The sequence below is a fragment of the Dermochelys coriacea genome, chromosome 1 (assembly GCF_009764565.3).
Source record: "Dermochelys coriacea isolate rDerCor1 chromosome 1, rDerCor1.pri.v4, whole genome shotgun sequence".
Lineage (NCBI taxonomy): Eukaryota > Metazoa > Chordata > Testudines > Dermochelyidae > Dermochelys > Dermochelys coriacea.
In genome coordinates, this window is record NC_050068.2 from 196,558,660 (window position 1) to 196,582,690 (window position 24,031).

Here is a 24,031-nt window from a genome sequence, read left to right on the forward strand (position 1 = left end):
TTGTTAACTATTATAATTTATGTCTATTTACAACAATTCCCTTATGGTACTGTCCCTTTCAAGAGCTGAGATGGACTCAAAGATATAACAAACTTATTGTTATACTTAGAATCCTCCCCCCGCCCCCAATAACAAAGACTACTGTTTTTCAGTGGTGTTACCTGAATCATAAGAGAATGCTTAATGGACTGAAAACATTCCTTATGGTGAAAGACTCAAGAAGCTCAATCTATTTAGTTTATCAAAGAGAAAAGATTAAAGGGTGACTTGATCACAGTCTATAAAAACCTACATGGGGAACAGAAATCTGATAATAAAAAGCTCTTCAGTCTACCAGACAAAGGTGTAACATGATCCACTGGCTGAAAATTGAAACAAGACAAATTCAGACTAGAAAAAAGGTACAATTTTTTCCACAGTGAGGGTAATTAACCATTGAAACAATTTACCAGTGGATGTGGTAGATTCTCCATCGCTGCAAATCTTTAAATGAAGACTGGATCTTTTCTAGATGAGATGTTCTTCTTCAACCCCAGCTATTAGATTTGAGGCAGGAATTAATTCATGGAAGTCCTATGGCCTACATTATACAGGAAGTCTGATTAAACTATCACAGTGGTTTCTTCTGGCCTTAAAAAAATAAATCTATGAATCATGATAAGTGTTGAAATCTGAATCTCACTCATTTCTTGCAAATTTCAAGTTTCTCCCTACTCCCCTTAGATTCACTATGACTATCTGATGTTTGTTTAGATTAAGTCATAGTTAGAGCTCAGCCAGTAAAATGTTTTTTTGATTTAGTGGCCAAATCAAAGTATCTGAAAAAAATCATTTCAGGTTGCCCTGAAACAATGTTTCTGTTATTCTTACAAAAACAAAAACAACCCACACAAAAAAATTTGGGGGTTGAACAAAACATTTATTTCTGCCCAAAACTAAACGTTTCATTCTGAGATGGTTTTTTAACCACTTTTCTTTAATGAAATCTAGCTAAATTTCAAAACAAAAAGTCAAAATATTTAATTTTTAACATATCAAAATGAACATTTTGACTTTTTTTTCTTGCATTCCTCCCCACACTTTTCCGCAGAAATTATTAGATGAATTGATGAGAATTCATGAACAGTTCCCATTTTTAGGCAAATAAACTATTCAGCCCAAATAAATAAATAAATAAATAAATAAATAAAATAAAAAAAATTTCACCCAGTTCTAGTCACAATACAAGAAATTTACTAGGATTAAACATGTGATCCCAATTTTCACCTCTGTAGGATTAAGTATTTTAATTTGAAACAGAATCAAGATAATAACCATAGCCGACTGGTGCCTCCCCATATTGGAGGGGAACAATCTAAAGGGGAGGACATGTGATCACTCACGTGTCTCCTATGCCCAGTGACCTCACTGCCCTGTGCCCATCCCGGGCCACCGCGCTCTCCCCGCCCACATTAACTGCAGGGGGGGTTCCAGCCTTCTCTCCCTATGCCTCCTCCCTGCATGTTTGGCCGCTCTCCTTGGCAGCTGGGCAGGGAATGGGACGAAGCCGCATCTGCCTGAGAGAGCCTGGCGGGGAGGCAGCGGCGGCCCTCTCTCTGCCCAGGCTCGGCTGCCGGGGACAGAAGCAGAGCATGCCAGGGAGGAGGGGCAGGGAAAGGATAGAGCCCCTCTCCCTCCCCACTCCCAGTAGGCCAATCTTTGGGGACATTTGACCCCCACCATGTCCCCTCCTACATGTTGCCTCTAAGAAAGACATTCAGACAAATATTTCTTCTGATATTTTTCAGTTTATTTTATTAAACAATCATGTTTTACATGTCATCAGACCTAACCCCTGAAGTGCAAAAAATTGTTTCTGAGGTATTAAGACTGGAGGAAAACATGCACAGTGTTGTTGTTAAAGACCCTACACTACAACAGGCTGGATAATTTCGGAACAGGCCTTTATACAGCATAGTCTAGATCAGAGAAGAGTGATATGACATGTCTGTATTTGCATTTAGTCTTGAGATTCAGAGACCCGAACATTAACCATTTCTGTCGCATCACAGAAAGCACACACATGATTAATATGGGAAAAAGTGATAAATAACAATGAGGTGCTGCTGAGCCAATATGTACAGTACATGGTAAATGAAGTTCAGAGTTTACTTACTGAGCCTAGACCCAAATCCTAACTAACTGTTTAGCAATCAAATTAATATATATACTGTATCTACCATTGCCACGCTTGTTATCAGTACCAATATCCTCTTCCAGATTCCTGGATAGATGTACCTAAATCCCTATTCATAGACACCTATTGAAAGGGACACATGATAATTCACACTTAATTCAGATGATCTGAGGTTTATCAGATTAGCTGGAGCTGAGAGTCTGGTAAGGCATGTGGCCTGTTCTTGCAAGGATTTTCCCCAAACAGGAAGGAAGTCTAGCTCATAGGGAAAACAGCAAAAAAGGGAAGCATCACTCTGTGGAAAGCTCTGGGTGGAAAGACCATCTTATTTTTTGAACTGTGCAACTGATATGACAGAATTGGTCCTTTCAAATTACTTCAGTGGAGTTTTTGCTCAAACTGCAGAATTTGGCCCTAAAACATCCTTTTGGCTGGAAAAGTGTTGGGTTTTTTTTTGTTGTTGTTCGGGGGGTGGGAGGGTTGTTTTGTTTTAGAAATAAAGGAATAAATTCTTTCCACCCTAGGATGTCCATGACAGCAGAGTTTAACTCAAGGCAATAGCAGTGCTGACTGCATTTAAGTAAGGCTTAGCAAAAATTGAACAACAGATGTTGCAGGCAAGCTTCTGTTAAAGTTGTCAAAGACTTCCCTGTGAGAGTTTTTTGTCTGAGTGAATGACAGGATTGTGCCCAGGGAATGGCTTTGGATTTTCAGCACTAAACAATTTGACAGGCAGATACCATGCCAAATTTTGACTCTCCTTACACTGTGTTCAATCCCACTGAATTCAATGGAATTAGAAGACAAAGCAGACTTCTGCCTACTGTGTCATATGACCCCATTTCCACATGAATGATAATCACCATCCACTTATTTTGATTCTTTCTGCAGTTATTTTTAGTCCAGATAGACAATAAAAATGTAGGTTCTGAGCTACAATAATTTGCTCGATAAGCTCCCACAATAAAGTAGGAAAATACACAAAAAAGGTAAAAGTAGAGGCAGTCTTTATCAAAGGCAGTGGTTAAATATGAATGTGGCAGGTTGGCCAGATCTGGTTTAATAATGGTGTATTTAAAGGTGTTTTATCTTAAGCATCTTTAAATTTTAAGACCCTGGTTGACAGTAGGACAGTAGGACACCAATTTTATTGTCAGTACACCCACAGGCAAAATGTTCAATAGTCTGATCACAAACACAAATGAGAAGAATTACGTAGGATTCTTGCCATCACTATGACTGTTTAGCTATACAATAAAGTCTACAACACTACAAATAATACTAGCTGAAATTTGATACAGGCAGAATGTTGCCTTGGTAAATTTAAAACATAAGTATATTTCATGGACAACGAAGGCAATCTCCCACCCCCAAAACCAGTGCAAATTAATTGTTCCTTTTAGTTGAAAACTGGGTTTCGTATGCCACCCAAAACTGAACTGCTGGGCCATTTCCTGCGCAGGAGGGTGAGGGAACATACGAAAAAGAAAATGCTCATAATCCCTAGAATGACTATTCCTGAAATCAGTGCACTGGTGACTGAGTTCAGCTGGAAAGGAGGTCCATTTGGATGAGCTGCAAGGGAAAAAAAAAGGCACAGAAAGGTCTCATCAGAATCTCTCTCTGCAGAGCTGGGTCTTCCTGCCACAATGCCTTTATATACAAAAATTACAGTTAACAGGCTGATACTGAACTGCACATTAAATCTATCTAATGTATTTAGGAGTGGCTGCAGGTGCATAGCTCCTTCACACGCACATTCACCATGATAAACCCATTGTTTCATGTTCTCTGTGTGTGTGTATATAAATCTCTCCTCTGTTTTTTCCACCAAATGCATCCGATGAAGTGAGCTGTAGCTCACGAAAGCTTATGCTCTAATAAATTTGTTAGTCTCTAAGGTGCCACAAGTACTCCTTTTCTTTTTGCGAATACAAACTAACACGGCTGCTACTCTGAAACATTCACCATGATGTGTGATGGGTGTGGGTGTAAGACAAGAGGACAATATTTAACGCATAAGATGATCTGAACTCCATGCTCAGGTGTGCAGGATATCAGCTGACAGGAACCGTAGATCTTTCTATTTAATGCCAGGTTTCTGTTTTACATGATTTTATTATGGAGGAGGAACCTTAACATGCTTCTGGAGTCCCCACCCTTCAAATGTTGGAGGAAGGGAGAGGAAGGGGGGACTTAAGGGGGGTTGGAGGAAGGGAGAACTAGGGGTTTCTTTCCCAGTTGCCTTAGACTTCAGGAGGGATAGCAGCTGAATTTTGTTACATGGATCCCTAGTAAGTATTGACAAAGAGTGATCAGCCAGACAACAATAACCAAGAAACTGGGAATGCATTACAGATTTATTTCTCCACCAAAAAGAATTCCAAGTGATCAGGAGGAGGAGCACTCTGACAATCTGCAGACCTCCTCCCCCCTATGCTAGCCCGTATTTTTTCCATACAGCCTATTTCCTCAACCACCAGAGCAGAAGCATTGGACTCTAACATAAGAATGGCCATACTGGGTCAGACCAAAGGTCCATCTAGCCCAGTATCCTGTCTTCCGACAGTGGCCAATGCCAGGTGCTTCAGAGGGAATGAACAGAACAGGGGATCCTCAAGTGATCCATCCCCTGTCATCCATTCCCATCTGCCTTACCACAGACCATTTGTGTGGTTCCTATGGTTACCTCCAGGACAAAAGAGCTGAAACAGGATTCTTTTGCCTTTTTGAGCTGTGAAGCCTGCCAGGCTAGGCTGTACCATAATGACCATTTTATGGTTTAATTCATCTGTTGTAGGAAATGAATTTATTGCTTAAACCTGCCATTTGGCTTCTTGCAGTTGCACTGTTTCCTAATGTGCCATAGCAGCATAAATAGGGTTGCATTTGATCTGTAATTTTAGTTCCATAGTAGAGATTGGAATTTGTTAAACTGTTAGGCACATGAACTTAACGGAGCATTCCAGATTTATCAATTGCTTTTCTTAGAACACATTCATATTTTCTCCTTTTAAATTAATGGTAATAAGGAAAATTTCAACACATAGCTGAATCCAAATGGTTTACCCACTCATTAGTGTAGCAATCCTGTAACACCCCTCTTTTGTGTTTCTCTTATTCTGATTAACTTACCTAGCTGTGAATTGTTGGTTGGTGTCTCATCTGTATAAAAATATAAAAATGGAGCTATTATATTTTACAGATATCAATATCTGCATCATCTCTTCTCTCCCACTAAAACCAGACAAAAATAAAGCTAGGACTATCCTAAAACTCAGCAACTGTGTTGGCAATGGTGGCTTGTCACAATCAATGTCTCTGATCAAGTCAGGCTAGGAACATTAGCTATGAGAAGCTTCCTAATTTTTACTGCGAGGATATTGGTCTAATGCACCACTTATTACTCTGCAAAAAAAAAAAAGATCTTTATCAAGGTCCAGTTATCTGAACGTGTCGCTAATTCTCTTCTGTCACATTTCATAAAAATATGATCCAAAACAATGCAGCAGGAACTACTTCTTCTCACCATCTGCTGTATTAGGGGGAAGGATCTCAGCGATGGTGGAGGTACTTTATCTTTGTTTCATTAAGGAAATCTGTGACTAGAAAGCATTAGGAAACTTCTCCTCCACACACACTTTTTTCTTGACAGGAGCACAGAGGGATGAGTTTATGTTTTTAGGGATGAGTTTATGTTTTTCCCCTAATTTTCACTTATTCCTCATTGTCGGTCCTGAAACTAAATATCTTATCTTTGTTTGGTTTTGCTTTTCTCTTTGTAAGCCTCAATCACAGCTCAAAAGTACATTTATTTCAAGGTCCTGACTTGTATTTATTTTTAACTAGGATATACAATGGCTTCCATTCTTTTCTTTTTAAAGACTTTTGCCTTCACAAGTAGATAACTATTTTGTTTCTGTACACAGAGAGAAAGCCACATATTTTGTCTAAAATGACTTATTAGAGATAAACAAACAAGTGCAAGGTCTCTGTGAAAGAGCAGAGTGTTAAAATAGCTTAAAACATACATGAGACAGTCACAAGGAGCAGCAATCCTATGTATCTATCTAGGTTTTTATATGGCTCCTCATAACCATAATACCTGACAGCCCTACAATCATTACTAGATTTTAGCCTCAAGGTAGGGAAGTACCTTTCCACACATTTCACAAAAGGAGAACTGAGGCACAAGGTAGATTAAATGAATTGCCCAAAGTTACACTGGAAACTTGTGGCAGTCAGGAACTGAACCCAGACCTCTTGAGTCATAGTCCAGTGCTTCATATACCCAACTATCTTTCCTACCAGTGCAACCTAAAAGCCAGAAATAAAAGTAAAATGGTCCTCTATATATTCCATAAAATGTTTGAATTCCATTTTTGAAATAGATGACAACTGCAAAATGATTATTTCCCCTTTTCATATCTATTCATGGCTAAACTAGAGCTAAGCAAAGAATTTTCAACAATCATGTATTTAAAGAATTTAGCCACCTCTTCTGCTTATGGAATATCCATGAACATTCTGTGGTTTACTTGAATGTATTCAATATCCAAAGGCAATTGATTAATATTTTTCTATTTTTGTAAACCTATGTAGATTGATCCCAAATATTTGAAATTTGAGCTGTATTGCTTATGACTGCTCAAATATATCCTGTGGTCTTGTTTCTGTTTCCTGATTGAATGATCATATGTGGTGCAAAATAACTGCAAATCTGAAAATTCAGTTTCCTCATGTTTGCAACTCTGAAATTAGTTTTCCCCAGATATTTTTAAACTAACTGAACATTCATGAAAAGTGAACTCAAAAGGGCCATGAGCATGGCTGAAGTAAATGCCTTATCTACTTCAAATATGTGCAGAATTTTTTGGCATTATTCATCCAATTCTACTTTAAAAAAACAACAAACCTTTTCTAACCAAGCACCTACAAAAAAATGAATACATTCCCAATTCTCTATGGGCAAATTTCTCCTCTTGCATATCCATGTATCCACCACTACACAGCAAACAGAGACAAACAGAGTCCTAGAGTCCTAATAATTCTTTTCCCTCTATGGGACTGTAATCTGCTCTCAGTTTCATTCATTTCAGTCCAGATCGACTCCACTAAAACCACTGACCCAATGACAGTTACTTACATGCATCTGACTCAAAATTTGGCTCAAAATATTTTATCTTTACTAGTTACCACAGGTATTCACAAAATGAATGCTTCTCAGAAATTCCAAGATGTATTTGAAAAACTTTAAAATTCTAGGAGAACAGAAATCCGTGGAATTACACTCTGGATAGGTACCAATTTAAGTGAGAACAGCATCTTGGCAACTGTCTTTACATTGAAAACCTGAACTGTTTGCCTCAGGCTCTATTTACAGCTGAAAGCTGAGCAAAAAGTATATTACCAACACAAGTCACAGTTAATGTCATTAAAGTTTCATCTACACTGCAAAAAATGCTGTGTTCTTTACTTGTCTTATCTAAATTGGGTTAAAATAGCAGTGAATGCACAGCCACTTGCGTTTTAACTTAGGTTAGCAGCCCTATACGCTTTAATTCAAACTTTTTAAGTCAGTTAAGAGCTAAGTTGCTGTGTCTTCACTGCTAATTTAAAGCAAGTGAGCTAACCCTAGTTAAGAACACACCATTTTTGGCAGTGTAGATATACCCTAAGATGGAAGTGAAAGAGCTAGGCAAGAGAAGGAGTAGTTAATGTTAGAGTGGGTATTCATTAGCTTCTAAACAATTTTTTCCATTTTGTGGCTTTCCCATCTTGAGCTCTGATTTTAAGCAAAATGAGTCAGGCTAATTTTTTTCTTAGTTAGATGGGTGCACCTTCCGTTATCTTCAATGGAAACTGCATCTGTACGGGCAATGAAAATTTAGCCTATTGAGTTTAGGTGTTTATGGCAGCCCCAGACACATGCACATAACCCACAATGACTTTACTGGGTGTTTTGAGTGCATATATGACCAAAACAATTGGCTCAGAATTTTTACATGAAAGTTTAGTCTAGCCATAGGAACAGATCCAAATAAGTTAGCTGGGTTTTTTAATCAGAGTCACTGCAAACTCTCAAACAGCAAAGCATTATTTTTTAAATTCCTGCAATATACAGAAAGGTTTGAGAATTCCTACCGCTCCTTGTAATGATGGGTCCAGCAGATATTACAGCATTTCCAGAGATGCTCTGAGGGCTCCAAGTTGTTCTCTTAACAGCATCTCTTCTTTCTCTGTTACTGCAAATCTGAGAATTTAATCAAAATTACAGTTTCAGAGTGGAGTAGAATTATTGCCTTCTTGTGCTTCCATATTTAATGCCAGCTCTTTTAAAAAGTGATACTACAACTTTATTTCTTGTATGTATTCAATTACTTTGCAATAGAAAGAGATGCAATACCCCCTAAGAGTGCATGTTGTAAATGATTGGCTTCCAGTTATATTTTGCCTCATTTCATTTATGGAACTGCATTGAGCTCATATTACAGTATAATAAACTTTTCAGTAATTAATTTCCTGAAATAAAATTTCATCAGAATAGACACGTTCCCACAGGAAGTTTAAGTTTCAACAAAACGACATTTTCTGATGGAAGAATGTTCCATCCAAATTTTTTTGACCAGCTCTACTGCTAGACTAGGGGTATTAAAGACTCGTACACTCTACCCACTAAATAGGTATAGCAGGGGGAAGTGATAGTGCAACTTTTCCCCAAACATCTTATGAATGTTCTTCAACTTTGTCTTGTGGGGATCACATCTCGAAATGAGTGGCTAGGTCAATCTAAGGCTCAAACTCATTCTCTATCCTTGAGCTTTCTAGGAGCTATATTAAGACCACCAGCTCATTTTTCATAAACTATCTGAATGGCTTTCTGACAGTGGTCACCTTTGGTCTCTATCATCCGAGGCATGATTTGACCCAGAGACCTAAAGGTGAACACTCCTTATGCCAAGCCCAATTCCCCTTAGCTTTACAGTTCCCAGTGTTACGTCACACAGTGGTGATGACATTGAAATGCCACTCTTTATTTGTTGCGTTCACATTCTCTAGAGACAAATGACAAGTTCAAACTCTAGGTGCTGTCTTCATCTTCACAACCCAGATGCCCTCCACTTCCACTATCCATCTGCAAATTACAGTTGTAGAATGGTCCCACAGTTCTGCCTCTGGCACAGCACAGATTCATAAAAATTATTGACAGAGCTCCCCTCAAAACTTACAGGTGCAAGAAAGGGGCAATCATCTGTTCTGCACAGCTTTGTCACACAATGGAGGAAGACTGTAGACATCTTCTGGTTCTTGTGCTTTACAAAGCGGAACACCTCAAAGGAAAACCGACCCATCTGACTCTTGCCATTCTCAATTACAGTTGTCTGTGGGTCCTTGTTGCAGCTAATTGATATAAAAGATTAAAACTGGGATGACCATGTGTACCTCTGATTTTTAGCCCCTGAGAATAAGGGACTACAAGTAACAAGATCAATGCTTAAGCTCTGTGCAAAACAAGACAGCGCCATAATGTCCAAAATGGGCAGCTACAAGAGTGTCAAGTGTGCTATAGTAGGTCAAGGACTGAGATGGCATGGCAGTGAGCACTGCTCAGATGCACAGGCAAGCAGAAAATGACAATGGACAAAAGGCACAGAGTCAAAATTACTCTTACAAACACTAAAAGGGATCTGTGTTCAAGAATGCAACATTTCCAATATTTTCTTTAGGTGATTCACTTGTCTTAGACTGGAACACACAGGATGTGAGATAACTAGCCCTGATCTAGCCCTGATCCTGCAGTGTTTACACTCGTTGACATTAGTGGGAGTTATGCCAGAGCACAATTTTGGTTTTGCATTCTTAGCGAATGCAGATAGGGACCCAACAATACTGACAACTGGAAATCATGTCTGCTTGACACTGTATGTATAAGGGCACCCTGTCACAAGCCCTTTAAGAGGGTTCAGAGCTCAGCTGAACCTGTGCCAGATGTGGCCTGCCTCCCTATGTAGAGGTAATAAATCCAGTCACCTGACAAGGAGTCAGGTTACTAGGAGATGGGCCTGCTGGTAGGGGATGAAAAGAAGAGTCCTAGGACAAGAAAGAAGGCAACTGGTGGTGGCTGCTGAAAGGAGGGCTATAGCAGGAAGGAGAGCCACTGTTGAAGAAGCCACAAAGGGTGTGTGTATGTGTATGTCTCGCTCTCTCTCACACAGACAGACACACACACTTCTTTAAAGTGGTACTGAATTGTGTATTTTGCCACATCAAAACTAATCCAAGGGAGCTCAGCTCCAGATTCCATTTAAATTCAAATCTCCAAATAATTATGAGACCTGAAACAAAAAGTTATCAGGTAAGCTCATTTATACAGATAAGCACCTCTGAACGAAGGTAGCAACTCCATCAAGAGCCACTGATATGATTCAATCTGTGGTGTTGCTGAGACACCAAGCTGCTCTTTGCTAGCCTTTTTAAGGTCCCGATTCAGGAAGCCATTCCCACTCAGGACAGCACCTAAGCACTTTCCTGAATCAGCACCTTAGACATGTTAGACAGTTATCATCTACTCATAGGGCATCCTCTCACTTGCTTGCATTAAAATAAGTGTTAACAAATACATACCCATTGAAATTTGCGTAGAGGGCCCCTAGTATGTGCATGCAAAATGCCTATTTCTACACTTACATTGGTGCACACAATTTTCATGCCTGTGCACACTTACCCAATATTTATGTCCACAAATAGCTAGATTAATGACTAATAAATTATTTACAAGCATAGACATTGGACCTTCCTTAAAAACCTCATGCCTGTCAAGAAATGTAGCATCACGCTATCATACAGAGGCTCATAATTGCGGTCTTAAAAGGAGGGCATTTACATACAAATGCTGGATTTGCAAAGTACCTACCTAAAGAAGAGATCGTATCGAAGCTCATCATTGGGATTACCAGATGGAGTGGTGTAACAATAGTCCATCAAAACATTCCATCTGCATGAGGAGCAAGATAATTGTCAAGGAAAAAGATTTAAAAAAAAAACCCGAGGTACAAGTTGATAGTACTAGCTGATGAACTGAACCTACACAGTTATGTACAACTATGAGCCATGTATAGAATCCCTGCATTCTCACTGAGACCATTCTATGGCAGTATAATAGTTTTTGTTTTTCTGCATTACTTATATTACTGCACAATGAATCCCACAGTGTACGAATGATACAATTCAACCAACATGGTTTTACCCCCATCTGTTCCACAGTAAAGAAGCTGTTACAAATCAGTGGCCACATAGCACTTCAATGGGTATCACTTTGGTGCACATCATCTCCACTAAGAATTTCAAGGCAGCATTGGACAGGATTCACATCCTCATAAGAATGGCCATACTGGGTCAGACCAATAGTCCATCTAGCCTAATATCTTGTCTTCTGACAGTGGCCAATGCTAGGTGCTTCAGAGGGAATGAACAGAACAGGCAATCAAGTGATCTGTCCCCTGTCGCTCATTCCCAGCTTCCGGTAAACAGAGGCTAGGGACATTTCAGAGCATGGTTTTGCATCCCTGCACATCCTGGCTGATAGCCAATGATGACCTATCCTCCAGGAACTTATCTAGTTCTTTTTTGAGCCCTGCTATAGTCTCGGCCTTCACAGCATCGCAAAGAGTTTGAGAGGTTGACTGTGCATTGTGAGAAGAAATACTTCCTTTTGTTTGTTTTAAACCAGCTGCCTATTAATTTCATTGTGTGGCCCCTAGTTCTCGTATTATGAGAAGGAGTAAATAACACTTCCTTATTTACTTTCTCCGCACCAGTCATAATTTTATAGACCTCTATCATATCCCCCCTTAGTTGTCTCTTTTCCTAGTTGAAAAGTCCCAGTCTTATTAATCTCTCCTCATATAGAAGTTGTTCCATACCCCTAAGCATTTTTGTTGCCCTTTTCTGTACCTTTTCCAATTCCAATATATCTTTTTTGAAATATGACGAGCACATCTGCACACAGTATTCAAGATACGGGCAGATGATGGATTTATATAGTGGCACTATGATATTGTCTATCTATCCCTTTCCTAATGATTCCCAATATTCTGTTTGCTTTTTTGAATGCCGCTGCACATTGAGTGGATGTTTTCAGAGAATTATCCACAATGACTCCAAGATCTCTTTCTTCAGTGGGTAACAGCTAATTTAGACCTCATCATTTTGTATGTATGTATTGTTGGGATTATGTTTTCCAATGAGTATTACTTTGCATTTATCAACATTGAATTTCATCTGCCATTTTCTTGCCTAGTCACTCACTTTTGTGAGATCCTTTTGTAACTCTTCGCAGTCCATCTTGACTAGTTTTGTATCATCTGAAAATTTTGTCACTCACAGTTTACCGCTTTTTCCAGACCCCTGGAATATGAATATGTTGAATAGGACTGGTCCCAGAACAGACCCCTGGGGGACACCACTATCTACCTCTCTCCATTACGGAAACTGACCATTTATTCCTACCCTTTTGTTTCCTTTGTTTCCTCCTCTTACAAAAGCCCAAGAGAGTCCCTCCCTTGAGCTCAAGGAGAATCTTTGTTGATGATTACCAATAAAGGGCCTGTGACACATAACAAAACAAAACAGATCTGATTCCATCCAACAGAGGGAAGTGATTCACACAGATTAGCCATTTCATTACTTGTAAATAGGCTTGGAAGTATTAGATTTTTATCAGTAAACGTGGATTTCACTATACAGACACAAACCTACAAAAAAATATTTCCATCGATAATACTCAAAATGTACAGGTAGAAAAGGTAAGAAAACGCTGCTTGAGAACTTATTAGAGTTCAACGTAAGGATATTTACTTTGTATATTTTGACGCAATGTTGACAGTTTGTATTTTGACAGTTATAAAGATTTAAGTTTTTGAATCTCAACGTGTACTGTTATTATATAATTGATTCTCCTATTGTTGGACACTCCCATAGTTTTCCACACCTGTAAAAATTTAAATTAATAAAAAGCAATACTTGAAAATAATCAGTTATCCATCAAAATTATTTAAAAAAAATCAAATTCTACCAAGCCCCATAAAAGACGGTCAAAAAAAAGCCATGTATAATTATATATTTACATGGTGTTTGATGCTGCTCAAGAGCTGCAAAAATTAGAAAGGAAAGAAACAACATCTTTTACTGTACCTGCCATCTAGGTTGGTTGCTCGCACTGCTGCATATATTTTTGTTTTCAAAGGTAAACCTATACTGGGGATAACCAGCAGCTGGCTGTAGGTTGAGTCCTGGAAAAACAAACACACAGTTGCTGTAACACAATGGCAATACCAACACCTTGCAACACAGAGACTTTTTTGGTCAGTTGGCTTAGTGGAAACAGCAGTGCTATCAAGTTTCGCAAAGTTCAAGGTTTGCCCTCAGACAATTAGAACAGATGTTTTGCTCTACGCAATGCAGCTTTAGTGGGAAATGACATGTTAAAAGTGTTAGGTAACAAACAAAGATTGTATTTAAAAAATTACTTCCTTTCAAAAGCTCCATTACCAAACTAGTGTAAGTGTGTGTACAGAGAGAGAGAGAGAGAGAGAGAAAATCACAGCTTGTACAATGCTGTAAAATGAATATGGAGTGTAAGACTGTGACAGGGTGCTGTTAGCAGTTATAAACTGAGCTCTTTGGAAGCCAGCACCCTGGTCACTTAGAACACCCAGGGCACTGGGTATAGGTAGAGTAGAAGGGACTTAGGTAGTTTGGATTTGGAAGGGTAAAAGGGATCACTTGCACCTGTACAGAGCCTGATGAGCTAATGAGGTAATTAGCTCACCAAGTGGGTACTCCTGAGAAGAAATCAAACTGTGTAAATAGCTGATCCAGGGAGCAGCAAGGGAGCATATCTCTCACTATATTGTGATGTACCTGGAGTATAAACAATCAAAGACACTTGGTGGATGTACCTCAGTGCTCTGTGTATGCTGCTAAATTCACAAAGAGGGCCTACCAGCCAAGGTTTCCAGGAGCTGAAGTAGGAACCTGTTCACACACACATAATTCAGCAATACAAGACCCACCTGGGGCGGGGGGGACGGACGACAGACATCACTTAATATATTGCAGATGAGCAGTAGAAAGAGGGGAGTGGTGGGGGAGGTTCAATATATGGGAGAAAGGCCTCTAGTGGAAGATGAGGACACCCAAGACTAGTCCACATTTTCAAAAAATCCTGCCTTGTACAAGCTGTGTCGCAATAAAACCAGGATGGTGTAGCAGACACCAGAAAGTTTGGAAAATATTAAATTAAACACGCAAAGCATGTGATTTTTCTAAAGGAATGAAAAACAGAATTTATAAACTTTCTATGTACTTCACTCCTATGGAAGTGTCCTTTCCAATATTAAAGAGAATGAGAGAAAACTGGCTACAGAACTTTTAAACTAAGCGGTAGAAAAGTGGGGTGTACTTCTCTGTTAAATTTGTATGTTGGCTAAGAGAATCTGTAGAAAAGATCTCAGCCTTGTTACATCCTACAGATTTTTGGAGTAATTTCTATAGATCGCTATTGGTTTATGCTGAGAATTTCAAAGGAGTCTAAAGACAGGTTTTGTACTGCAATTGTGAGGGGCGACTGCAACATGTGTAGCTAAATTTGATCAAGCTATCTTGCTAAATATATCTGTAGCAGCACAGACAGCGGCACGGGCTAGTTGCCTGAGTATTTACCCAGGGACGAAGAAGGGATTGTAGGTGGGCAGCTAGCCTGTGGCATGGCCTGTGCTGCCATGACAACAGTGCTATTTTTAGCAAACTAATTAGAGCAAAGCTAACTCAGTATCTGAGCTACACATGCTACAGTCACACCCAAAGATTTATACATGGGTATCTAAATCACTTAGGCTCCTCTGAAAAGCCAAGCCTTAATCCCTATTAATCTCTTTACGCCTTTTCCATAATGGTTAGTTTTGTGCTTGCATCCAGAAATTTTGCAGCTGGATTCATACACGGCAAAGGCACGAAGTAGCACAACAGAACAAATGAAAACATCAACAAGTCAGAGAGGAGAGAGAGGGGGAATTGAGGATAACAAGTTTAAACATCAGAGAAATAAGTGACAAAAAACACCAACAACCTGTCTAAAGTGTTCAAACATAGGTGTCTGAATTTAGGCACTTAAATCCTTCTGGGCACCTAAAAAAGTGGTTTGATTTTCACAGCCACAGAGTCTTCGGGTGCTACAAATGCACAACACCTTTGACAAACAGGACTCTTATGTACTTAAATACGGCTTTAAATGTCTATTTTTGGGGTCTGTATTTATAAATGTTGGTCTTTAATATCAGGAGCAAAATATACTGTATAGATCATCTATGTACAAGTCCCTAAAAACAGTTACAATTAGTAAGATTATCTTAATACTTTGTGTTTGGTTGCTTTTTCATGCTTCTGTGAATTGGAGTATTTCTTCTAGGAGCATCTCACAAGATTAAAACTCAGCATCAAACACCAATGACTTCATTCTAAATCACTTGAATATCTTGGATCTGACCTTATTGACTTCAGTTGGGCAGGATCAGGCCCTTTAAGCTTGGGCACTTCATTCAAGGGCATATTCTGGCATGATATTAATTTTATTATTCTCTCACTGCAGAAACTATGAATGGCTCTTCCAATCCACTATACAATTCCTGTAGTTTGGAGGAATTTGGCTCTCTCTCCTTTTTACTACAAATTTATTTAAAAATGGGAGAAATATAATCTTCATTCTAACACATTTTAATCTGTTTTTAAGAACTCTGCTCTACCAAATGACAAACTTACAAACATGAATTTTAAAAAAAATGTCTTTGGAAAATGTCCTGTTACAATATTTATAGCTCATTATATTCCAAGAAAAAAGCATTGACTTTTAAATCAGTTGCATGAATTATAACTCAGCATCACGATGACATGAATAATAAAGCAAAAAAAATCAGATTCATAATTTACAAAAACGTTGCTTGATAGATTGAAAAATTGATATTTAAATCAGGTATTTAAAATGTATGAATAAAAATTTTAATCAACAAAAATTATTTCAGGAATGAAAGTAGCTGTTATAAATAGAAGTCTGCACATTTTTTACGTTTCACTGACGTTGTTCAGATTTACATAATAAAAGTTTACACAGCGATGTGTATTCAAACCCAATTATCTGAAAAAGTATGAGAGAAGTGTCAGCAGCCAAAAGCTGTTATTAAAAATATTAACCCATGAAGTATCCAAAATGCATGCAATAAGCATCTGTATGGATGTATAGATTGGGGGTAAATCCTGCATACTTCACTCCTATTTAAAATGGTCAACATGCTTGAATTCTACATAAGTTTGTGAGAAATTTAACATATCAATATTGTTATGAGATCATATTTAGAATAAATATAATATTCAGGTACAATATGCAATATATATATGAATTCTAGTGCATCACTTATTATAATTTGTACTGCCAAAGGGTCTGGAAGCCCTAACTGTTGATCGGGATCCCTTTGTGCTAGGTGCTGTACAAACACAGAATAAAAGGAGAGATGGTAGGTCATTCAGGGCAGAAACTAAGAAGAGAGACAACAGGTGCATTAAAAAAAAATAAATTAAAAAAAAGGACAAGCACAAGGTAACAATTAGATGAATGACAACGGTCTGAAAGGCCTGCTTCCCTTCCGGGGAAAACAGAACATAATAAACACATAAGGAGCCTAATTCTGCTCTGTCAATGAGAGCTGCAGCCATGTAATTCAGAGAATATTATATATAATTTGTTTACTAATTTTATACTTACATTGTAAAGCAGCAAACTCAGAGTGCTGATAAATGTCCCATTGTTCTCTCTTACAGAAATAGCAGCTGATGACCTAAAACAGATTTAGAAACCAGAAACTGTTTAAGGGTTTTTCTTGTTTGTTTGCGTTTTCATATTTCAGTGCTTCTTTACTCCTAATCAGTTCTTGAGATACATCATAAGGAGTGATTTTTTTTAAGGTTTGTGTTAGAAACCTCTGAAAATAGGAATTTATAGTGGAGACAATGACAGGACCTTAACTATACTGGAAGTAATAGAGGCTATTAAAAGCATGAATCAGGCAAATAATTAGCAGAAAGGCAAAATGGCATAAAAGAACCAGTTCTCCATGATATAGTGTGTTGGCTCCTGGAAAATGTGTTTCCTTGCACTACACATTTATTGATTACCTACACAAAAAATTATATTGCATGGGAAATTTAAAATGTGTATGCAGCTACTATTTTGTCATAAAACCACATGCATTTAGAAGGCAAATTTTTACACTAGTCAGATTACAAACTGCAGTTGTTTTGGTAAATCATTGTATTATATAGATCCCATAGTAAACTTTTTTCTTTTTTCAATCTCCCCTTTCTCCCTGCCAGTTCTTCCCACAATCTTGGTTTTACTTTTTTCACCATCAGTACAAGACCACAATTTTTATGGAGATAAATGTTGAGTTGTGCAGATGTATGTAGACAGATACCCTCACCCTTATACATATAAATATATATGAATGAATGAAAAGCATACTTACGAAGCCAATTGTGTATTGTTGACCAAGTATTCCAATGGATAGCTACAGCTAAATTTGTACAGAAGCCCTGGTAAGTAGCTGATGATTGTTGGTGGATCTGGCGTATCTATGTAGCCTGAAACGTTACCTATCTGTACCACTGATACATTCCCATATGCATTGATGCCTGGACCTGAGGATACCTATTGAGGAAAGTATGAAAACAGACATTACCACAAGGTTAAGCACATTATAAAAAGAGAGAGAAATACAAACACATTGAAAAATTCTGACACTTCGAGTCCAATTCATCCTTGGTGTAACTTCATTCAGTACACCGGAGATGAATTGGGCTTACTAAATCAGATTCTGTTTTCTATTTCACCTGCATAGCCTGTAGTCATTTGGGATTGCAGGGGTCTGACTGAATGCAAAATATGGCCGTAGAGCCTAAACACAGATCTGAAATGTCCTGAGGTCCCATGAATAATTTTTCAGGTGGGCACTTTCTCTGAACATTCCTGATGAATTCCCATGGATCACTGTGGGGAGGAGGGGGCTGAAGAAGCAGTTGCTATTTGGTTTGAAAGGTAACAAAATATTGGAGCTTTTAATACTTGAAAATGAAGTTATTTTACAAAGAATCCCACTCACTGAAGTGATGCGCGGCCACTACTGGTATGTTTGTTTGTGAAGGTTTCCAAATCACATAATAGATTATGGAAATGGGAGAGTTATAGTATTTTTAAAGTGATATTAATGAGACACTAAAGCAATTCAAGTCAAACAATTGAATTTCTGGTCAATGCTTGTATCTGTCTGTATGGAGATGCATATCCATGTATGATAAATTACTCACATAAAAACTAAGTTAAAATAATGCCAATGCTGAAAATCCAAGCTCAATATTTAGACAATGCCACAATTAAAGTTGCCTGTGTAACCTTAATTCAGCCCCTTTGCATGTCTGAATTATGACTGATTTGCTCAACATCACGTAAGTATGTAGTTGACACAGAAATAATACCCAGCTCTTCTGGGTCCTCATCCAATACCTTCAAAATACAATGAACATCCTTTCTCTTCCTGCAACCCACTGATTCATTCATCATATATCTTATGTACTATGTGAATTAATGGTCATGTGGAGAAAATAGTAATTAAGAATTGAATATGTAATTAAGAGTATCTTATAATGCATGTACACAACAGGGTCACATTGAGTTTGCATGAGATTAACTCTGGCGTTTCCTAATCGTAGCTTGATTTTGCATTGTTTTGATGTAGTTTTTGTATGTAATCTCCTATATTTTTAAAAAATAAAAACTGGGGGAAAAAACCAGGAATTCATCAAACCACGCTGCCCTTGGCACACCTGGGTAGTTCATCAGGGTTTGAACCCAGGACCTTTAGATTCATAGCACAACTTGATTTCTTGAACTAACAGAAAACCTGGTTGCAATAGTAGGCTGTTATTCCCTGTACATTTTGCCAGTGGTGTACATAGCCATTTGCTAGACAACAGAAAAATGTTAGGAATCCAAATTCCTGGCTCTGGAAGAGAGAGAAGTCTAGACGTTACAGACAGTACAGCCTAGCACAAAAATGTGGCAAGTTAATTCTAAAAGCTGGAGTGGTTAAGAGGATGTGAATGGAGTCTGCTATGTTAGAGTTCTGTGTTCTATTCCCAGCCTTTCCAGAAGTACAGCCTCTCAGTTACACCATTTGTAAAATGAAGGATGCCTGCCTCCATGAAGCAGAGAGGTATGAGTCTTGCTTAGCAATAAGGGCTCTGAAATGTGGGGTTTATTAACACCTGTGAATGGAAGAGCTGAGATCAGTATTCATGGTCTCCTCTTGACTTTCAGCCCAGCATACCTAAACCATAGGGGTTGCTATTGTTTCCCCACGAGCTGTTGCTTTATCTTTGCACTATCTGGATACACATAGGGAGCCCTGCGGGGCATGAGTGCATGTTCAGAAAATTTGCTATATAGGGAGCTCCAAAGAGAATGGTAGCCTGCACAGAGCAGGCAGAATGTTCAAAGATTTTAACAGCAAATTTCTAACAAGCTCTATGAATATGTCAAAATGGCAATTTTCAGAGGCTTATAATTTTGCCCAATCTGGGTAATTTTCATGGGAACAGTAAAAGACATCTTTCTGACCTTAGAGCTATCGGCCAAATTTCAAGGCCTTGCTCCAAACTATGGAGGTGGTAGAGCTCTTTTTAAAACATAAAAAAGCCACACAGTTTGGGGGGGTTAGCATTGGCAACACTACCCATTTTTCCTCACCTTACCCTTGGAAACAACTGAACTATTTTTGCTGAACCTTTAAAAAGAAAATTCATCTTGAGACAGAGAATGCACATAGAAAGTTTCACCCTGAACACTTTGGCAAACTTATAAGCAAATGAAAACAGGAACATATAACAGAAAATGCTAGGAGTACTTATGTTGAAGTGTCATTACCAACTCCAGCTATAAATGGCAATCTTGCAAAATATTATAAGTTGTTATTCTTTTGTAAATTACTTAATGCAGATTTTAGAGGCTTCAGTGACCCAGACCATCCCTGTGTGTGTCAGAAATCCCCACCTTACATCTGAAAGCATACTGCAGAGATCCAACGTATAGCGAAAAGTTGAACAACAATTCCGTAAAAGGAAATTCAAGTCTAAAATCTGGGCTTGTCCCACAGATTGAGGCATTGTTGGATACGACAATTTAGAAGACAGAGAGCCTAATTCTGCTCTCATTCACACTGGTGTAAATCAGGAATAACTCCATTAAAGTTAATTAAATTACAGCTCTGCAAAAAAGGTACCAGAATCTTGCCTTACGTGACAACCTGAGTATAACACATCTGTGGCTGTCTGCATACAGCCAGATATCACAGTTGTCATTTATGCTGCATAGCATATCAAGTCTAAGATGATTGGCTCTAGAAACACAAGTATTTACCTCTTCCACTAAAAGAGAATCTCAACTAGCTGTTAACACTATTAAGGCTTCCATCCTTCTGCTGACCAACCACTACAGAGCAACATAAATCAGACATTTGAGCAGGTTTTACACCATCCAGCAGCAGTTGTGGTACATACACTTGCAGTATATTAAATAAGAATTAGAGCTGAGTGAGAATCTGAATTTCCTTCCTGAGGGAAATTCCGATGTTTCAATGTTTATTTTTGTCCTGAAATCGGGTGAAAAATTCAAATATTGAAACTGAGACGTTCTAAAAATATTTGATTCAGAAATCGCAAAGCATTTGTTTCAGGTCAATTCAGCATTACACAGCATTTCCCAATGGTGGTGCATTGCCTCATGGGAGCTGTAGTTCAGATACCTGATGTCTCCATTCTCCACTCAGAGTCAGGATTCCTGGCCAGATTACATCTCCCATGATGAGCCTGCAGACACAGTACTTCCATGATGCATCATGCCACTCAGTAAGAGGGCAGATTGTGTTGCACCATGGGAAATTTAGTTCAGTCAGGGAGCTTAAACTACAACTCCCATGAAAAATCAACCCCAAATAAAATATTTGTTTCATTTTTCCAGATGGAAATTTGGAAAACTTCCACAAAATTGAACCATTCCTGCAGAAAGTTTTGATTTTGCAGAAACTGCATTTTCCAGTGAAAAATCCTTTAGAAGGAAAATTCCCAACTAGCTCTATAAGAATAAAGTTGTTGTCTACCACTATATCCTAGTCCTTGCCTTCTTATTGGCACTCAAATTGATGAACTATTCATTTCTTTAAAAAAGCAAATTTTTACTAAGTGTATAAGACTGTTTCAGAGGTTTTTGTAAAGGATACAATGCTGGAGTACCCCCCACATTCTATTCCAGGCACTACTAGCTATTATACAATCTGACAGTGATCTTGCCTTACCACTAAAGTGCTTCCACAGGACTCCAAAGTGCTGAGATTGATGATGAAGATGACCACTGCTGGAAAGGTGTTGTTATTTATAAACCCCTTGCAGTGAGCGTCCCCATGTTTCCCATTCAGGGCCAAATCTGTTTCAGAATAACCAGAAAAAAGAACTGTGCAAAAATTAATCTTCATAGTAATTGCCTGTACTCCACAGTAGATACTGATATCTCGTTCAGCTGTAAGGAAAATACAGGAAAAGCAAATGTAAGAACTGGGATTTCATTTGACAACTATGTAGGAATGCTAGGATGACTCCTACATCAGTTAGTCTGGTTATATTCTACAGATCTATCATACTATTGTCAGAGGGTTTGATACGTATTGTGTTATCAAGTAAAAACCTCACTAATCTGTTCTTTAACTAGGCTGATGAAGAATCAGAACTAAAATACTTGGCATATAATCTACCATGGAATTTAAGTGATTACCCAAATCTCACCATTAAATAAATCATAATCTCATTGACAAACTGAGAGAATGCCAAGGGATACAAATGGGCAAAGGGTTAAATGTATAGGACCTGATTCTGAAGCCCTTATTTATTATGGACCAAGACACCATTGTGCTAGGCACTGTATAAATACATTTGTAATTCCCACTGATTTCAATAGAAATTCAGGGGCTGAATTCTGCCCTCCATTGCAACTGTACAACTCTCATAGAAGCTGAGAGTGCTTATCTGAGGCAGTATAGAGTCCACTTAGTGTGCCAAGTACAGGCTCAAACAGGACAGTTAAAGGACTGAAGTGCAATCAACAGTTTATAAGATTAATTCATTATGATTGTTCTGAAGATTTCCTTTTTAAGAACATTCAGTGTTAGCATTAATACAAATCAGTTGGCTTGTGAGAGATAGTAATCAATAAAGTGAAGTATGTTGGAGATTTACCATACTGCACATTGTAACATCTTGAATACAAAACACCAAGAAAATAGCAATTAGAGCTAGTCACATCTTTCTCTTCCAAAGATTTTTAGTTGAAGAATGGCCTTGTGTTTGAAAGTCCTGAAGACTCTTGTGATCTTCAGAAAAAATTGTACACATCACAACAGGCTAGAGCAGTAGTTCTCAAACTTTTGTACTGATGACCCCTTTCACATAGCAAGCCTCTGAGTGTGTCCCCAATCCCCCTTATAAATTAAAAACACTTTTTTACATATTTAACACCATTATAAATGCTGGACGCAAAGCAGGGTTTGGGGTGGAGGGTGACAGCTCGCAACCCCCCATGTAATAACCTCACAACCCCCTGAGGGGTCCCAACCCCCAGTTTGAGAATCTCTGGGCTAGAGGATCAAGGGATAGTTATGTTTAGCTTCAGTGCACGATAATATAGCTTTTGCGTTCAGACTCATTCCTGACTGCACACTATTATACATTTTTTTCAATGCTCAACAAAGAGACATTTTTCAGCATGTTAAATGCAGGCATTACTCCTTTAAACAACAATTAGTTTATTGCATTTGCTTCAGGATTTATTGCTACTGAAAATGGCAGAACAACTTCAGTCAATACTATCCCATTACAACTGCTCAAATAAATTGTTGTGCTGCATTTGTCAGAGGAGAAAGGAATGAATCTCCATTGCAATGCACTGGCTCTTCCCCATGCAACAGAAGCCCAGGCAATTTCAAGTAGATAGCCGTAATCAGGAGACAAGGTGGGTGTCTAATATCCTGGGGCCAACACAGCTACGTCAGCACTACATGCAACCTTAAATAGTGGCATTAAAGAAAAAATAATTAAATACAGTACATAACAGGCCAAACTCTGTCCTGCTTTACACATCAGACATTAAGCACTGGGCAGAAATGGGTGTAGGAGGCAAGTAGGAGGAGCTGGGCTGAGATTTTCCTCACACATAAGTGTATGCAATTCTGTTGACTTCCGTGGAATTACTCCCCAATTTACAAAGGTATGAGAAGACTCAGGCCCTTTGCCTTCAGTAGATATGAGTAGCAAATCACTCACTCCAGTTATATGTTAAGGAGGAGGGGTAGCAGGAAAAGAGGGCATAGCAACAGAAACTTGCCATTAAGGTTATGCTGCAGTGTTACCAGCAGCCAAATGTAAATGTAAAATAAAAGTATCCACCCTCACTCCTACCAACTTTTGAAGTGTGCTTTTTACATTTTCAGAACTCTCATTGACTTTAAGAGGAGCAGAGTCCTAGCTCTGTAAATTATATATTTATTACCTCTGGATTATATTATAACAATCTGGCCTTTCCCAATATCAAGTTCTTCCCTGTCACTGTACCTATGGTTACTCCTTTATAATCTGCCCATTCTGCAACTCAAAAAACAGAGTACAGATGTTAGAGATTAGTCTGAATCCAGAGGCAAAGACCCCTAC

General features: G+C 38.4%; 1 protein-coding gene across 2 annotated transcripts in view; it reads right to left on the reverse strand.

Moving 5' to 3' along the window:
• Nucleotides 1-481: 481 nt before the first annotated feature.
• Nucleotides 482-24,031, reverse strand: part of ZPLD1 (zona pellucida like domain containing 1) — a 43,841-nt gene continuing 20,291 nt past the window's right edge. For both annotated transcript variants that reach the window (XM_043510926.1, XM_038373015.2), the window contains 9 exons: nucleotides 21,631-21,851; nucleotides 17,752-17,933; nucleotides 16,992-17,064; nucleotides 13,370-13,467; nucleotides 11,091-11,171; nucleotides 9,406-9,577; nucleotides 8,321-8,429; nucleotides 5,312-5,341; nucleotides 482-3,751 (listed from right to left, as the gene is read on the reverse strand). In XM_043510926.1, the coding sequence (XP_043366861.1) occupies nucleotides 3,576-3,751; nucleotides 5,312-5,341; nucleotides 8,321-8,429; nucleotides 9,406-9,577; nucleotides 11,091-11,171; nucleotides 13,370-13,467; nucleotides 16,992-17,064; nucleotides 17,752-17,933; nucleotides 21,631-21,851 (1,142 nt within the window). In that variant the 3' untranslated portion in view covers nucleotides 482-3,575. The remainder of the gene's footprint in view (nucleotides 3,752-5,311; nucleotides 5,342-8,320; nucleotides 8,430-9,405; nucleotides 9,578-11,090; nucleotides 11,172-13,369; nucleotides 13,468-16,991; nucleotides 17,065-17,751; nucleotides 17,934-21,630; nucleotides 21,852-24,031) is intronic.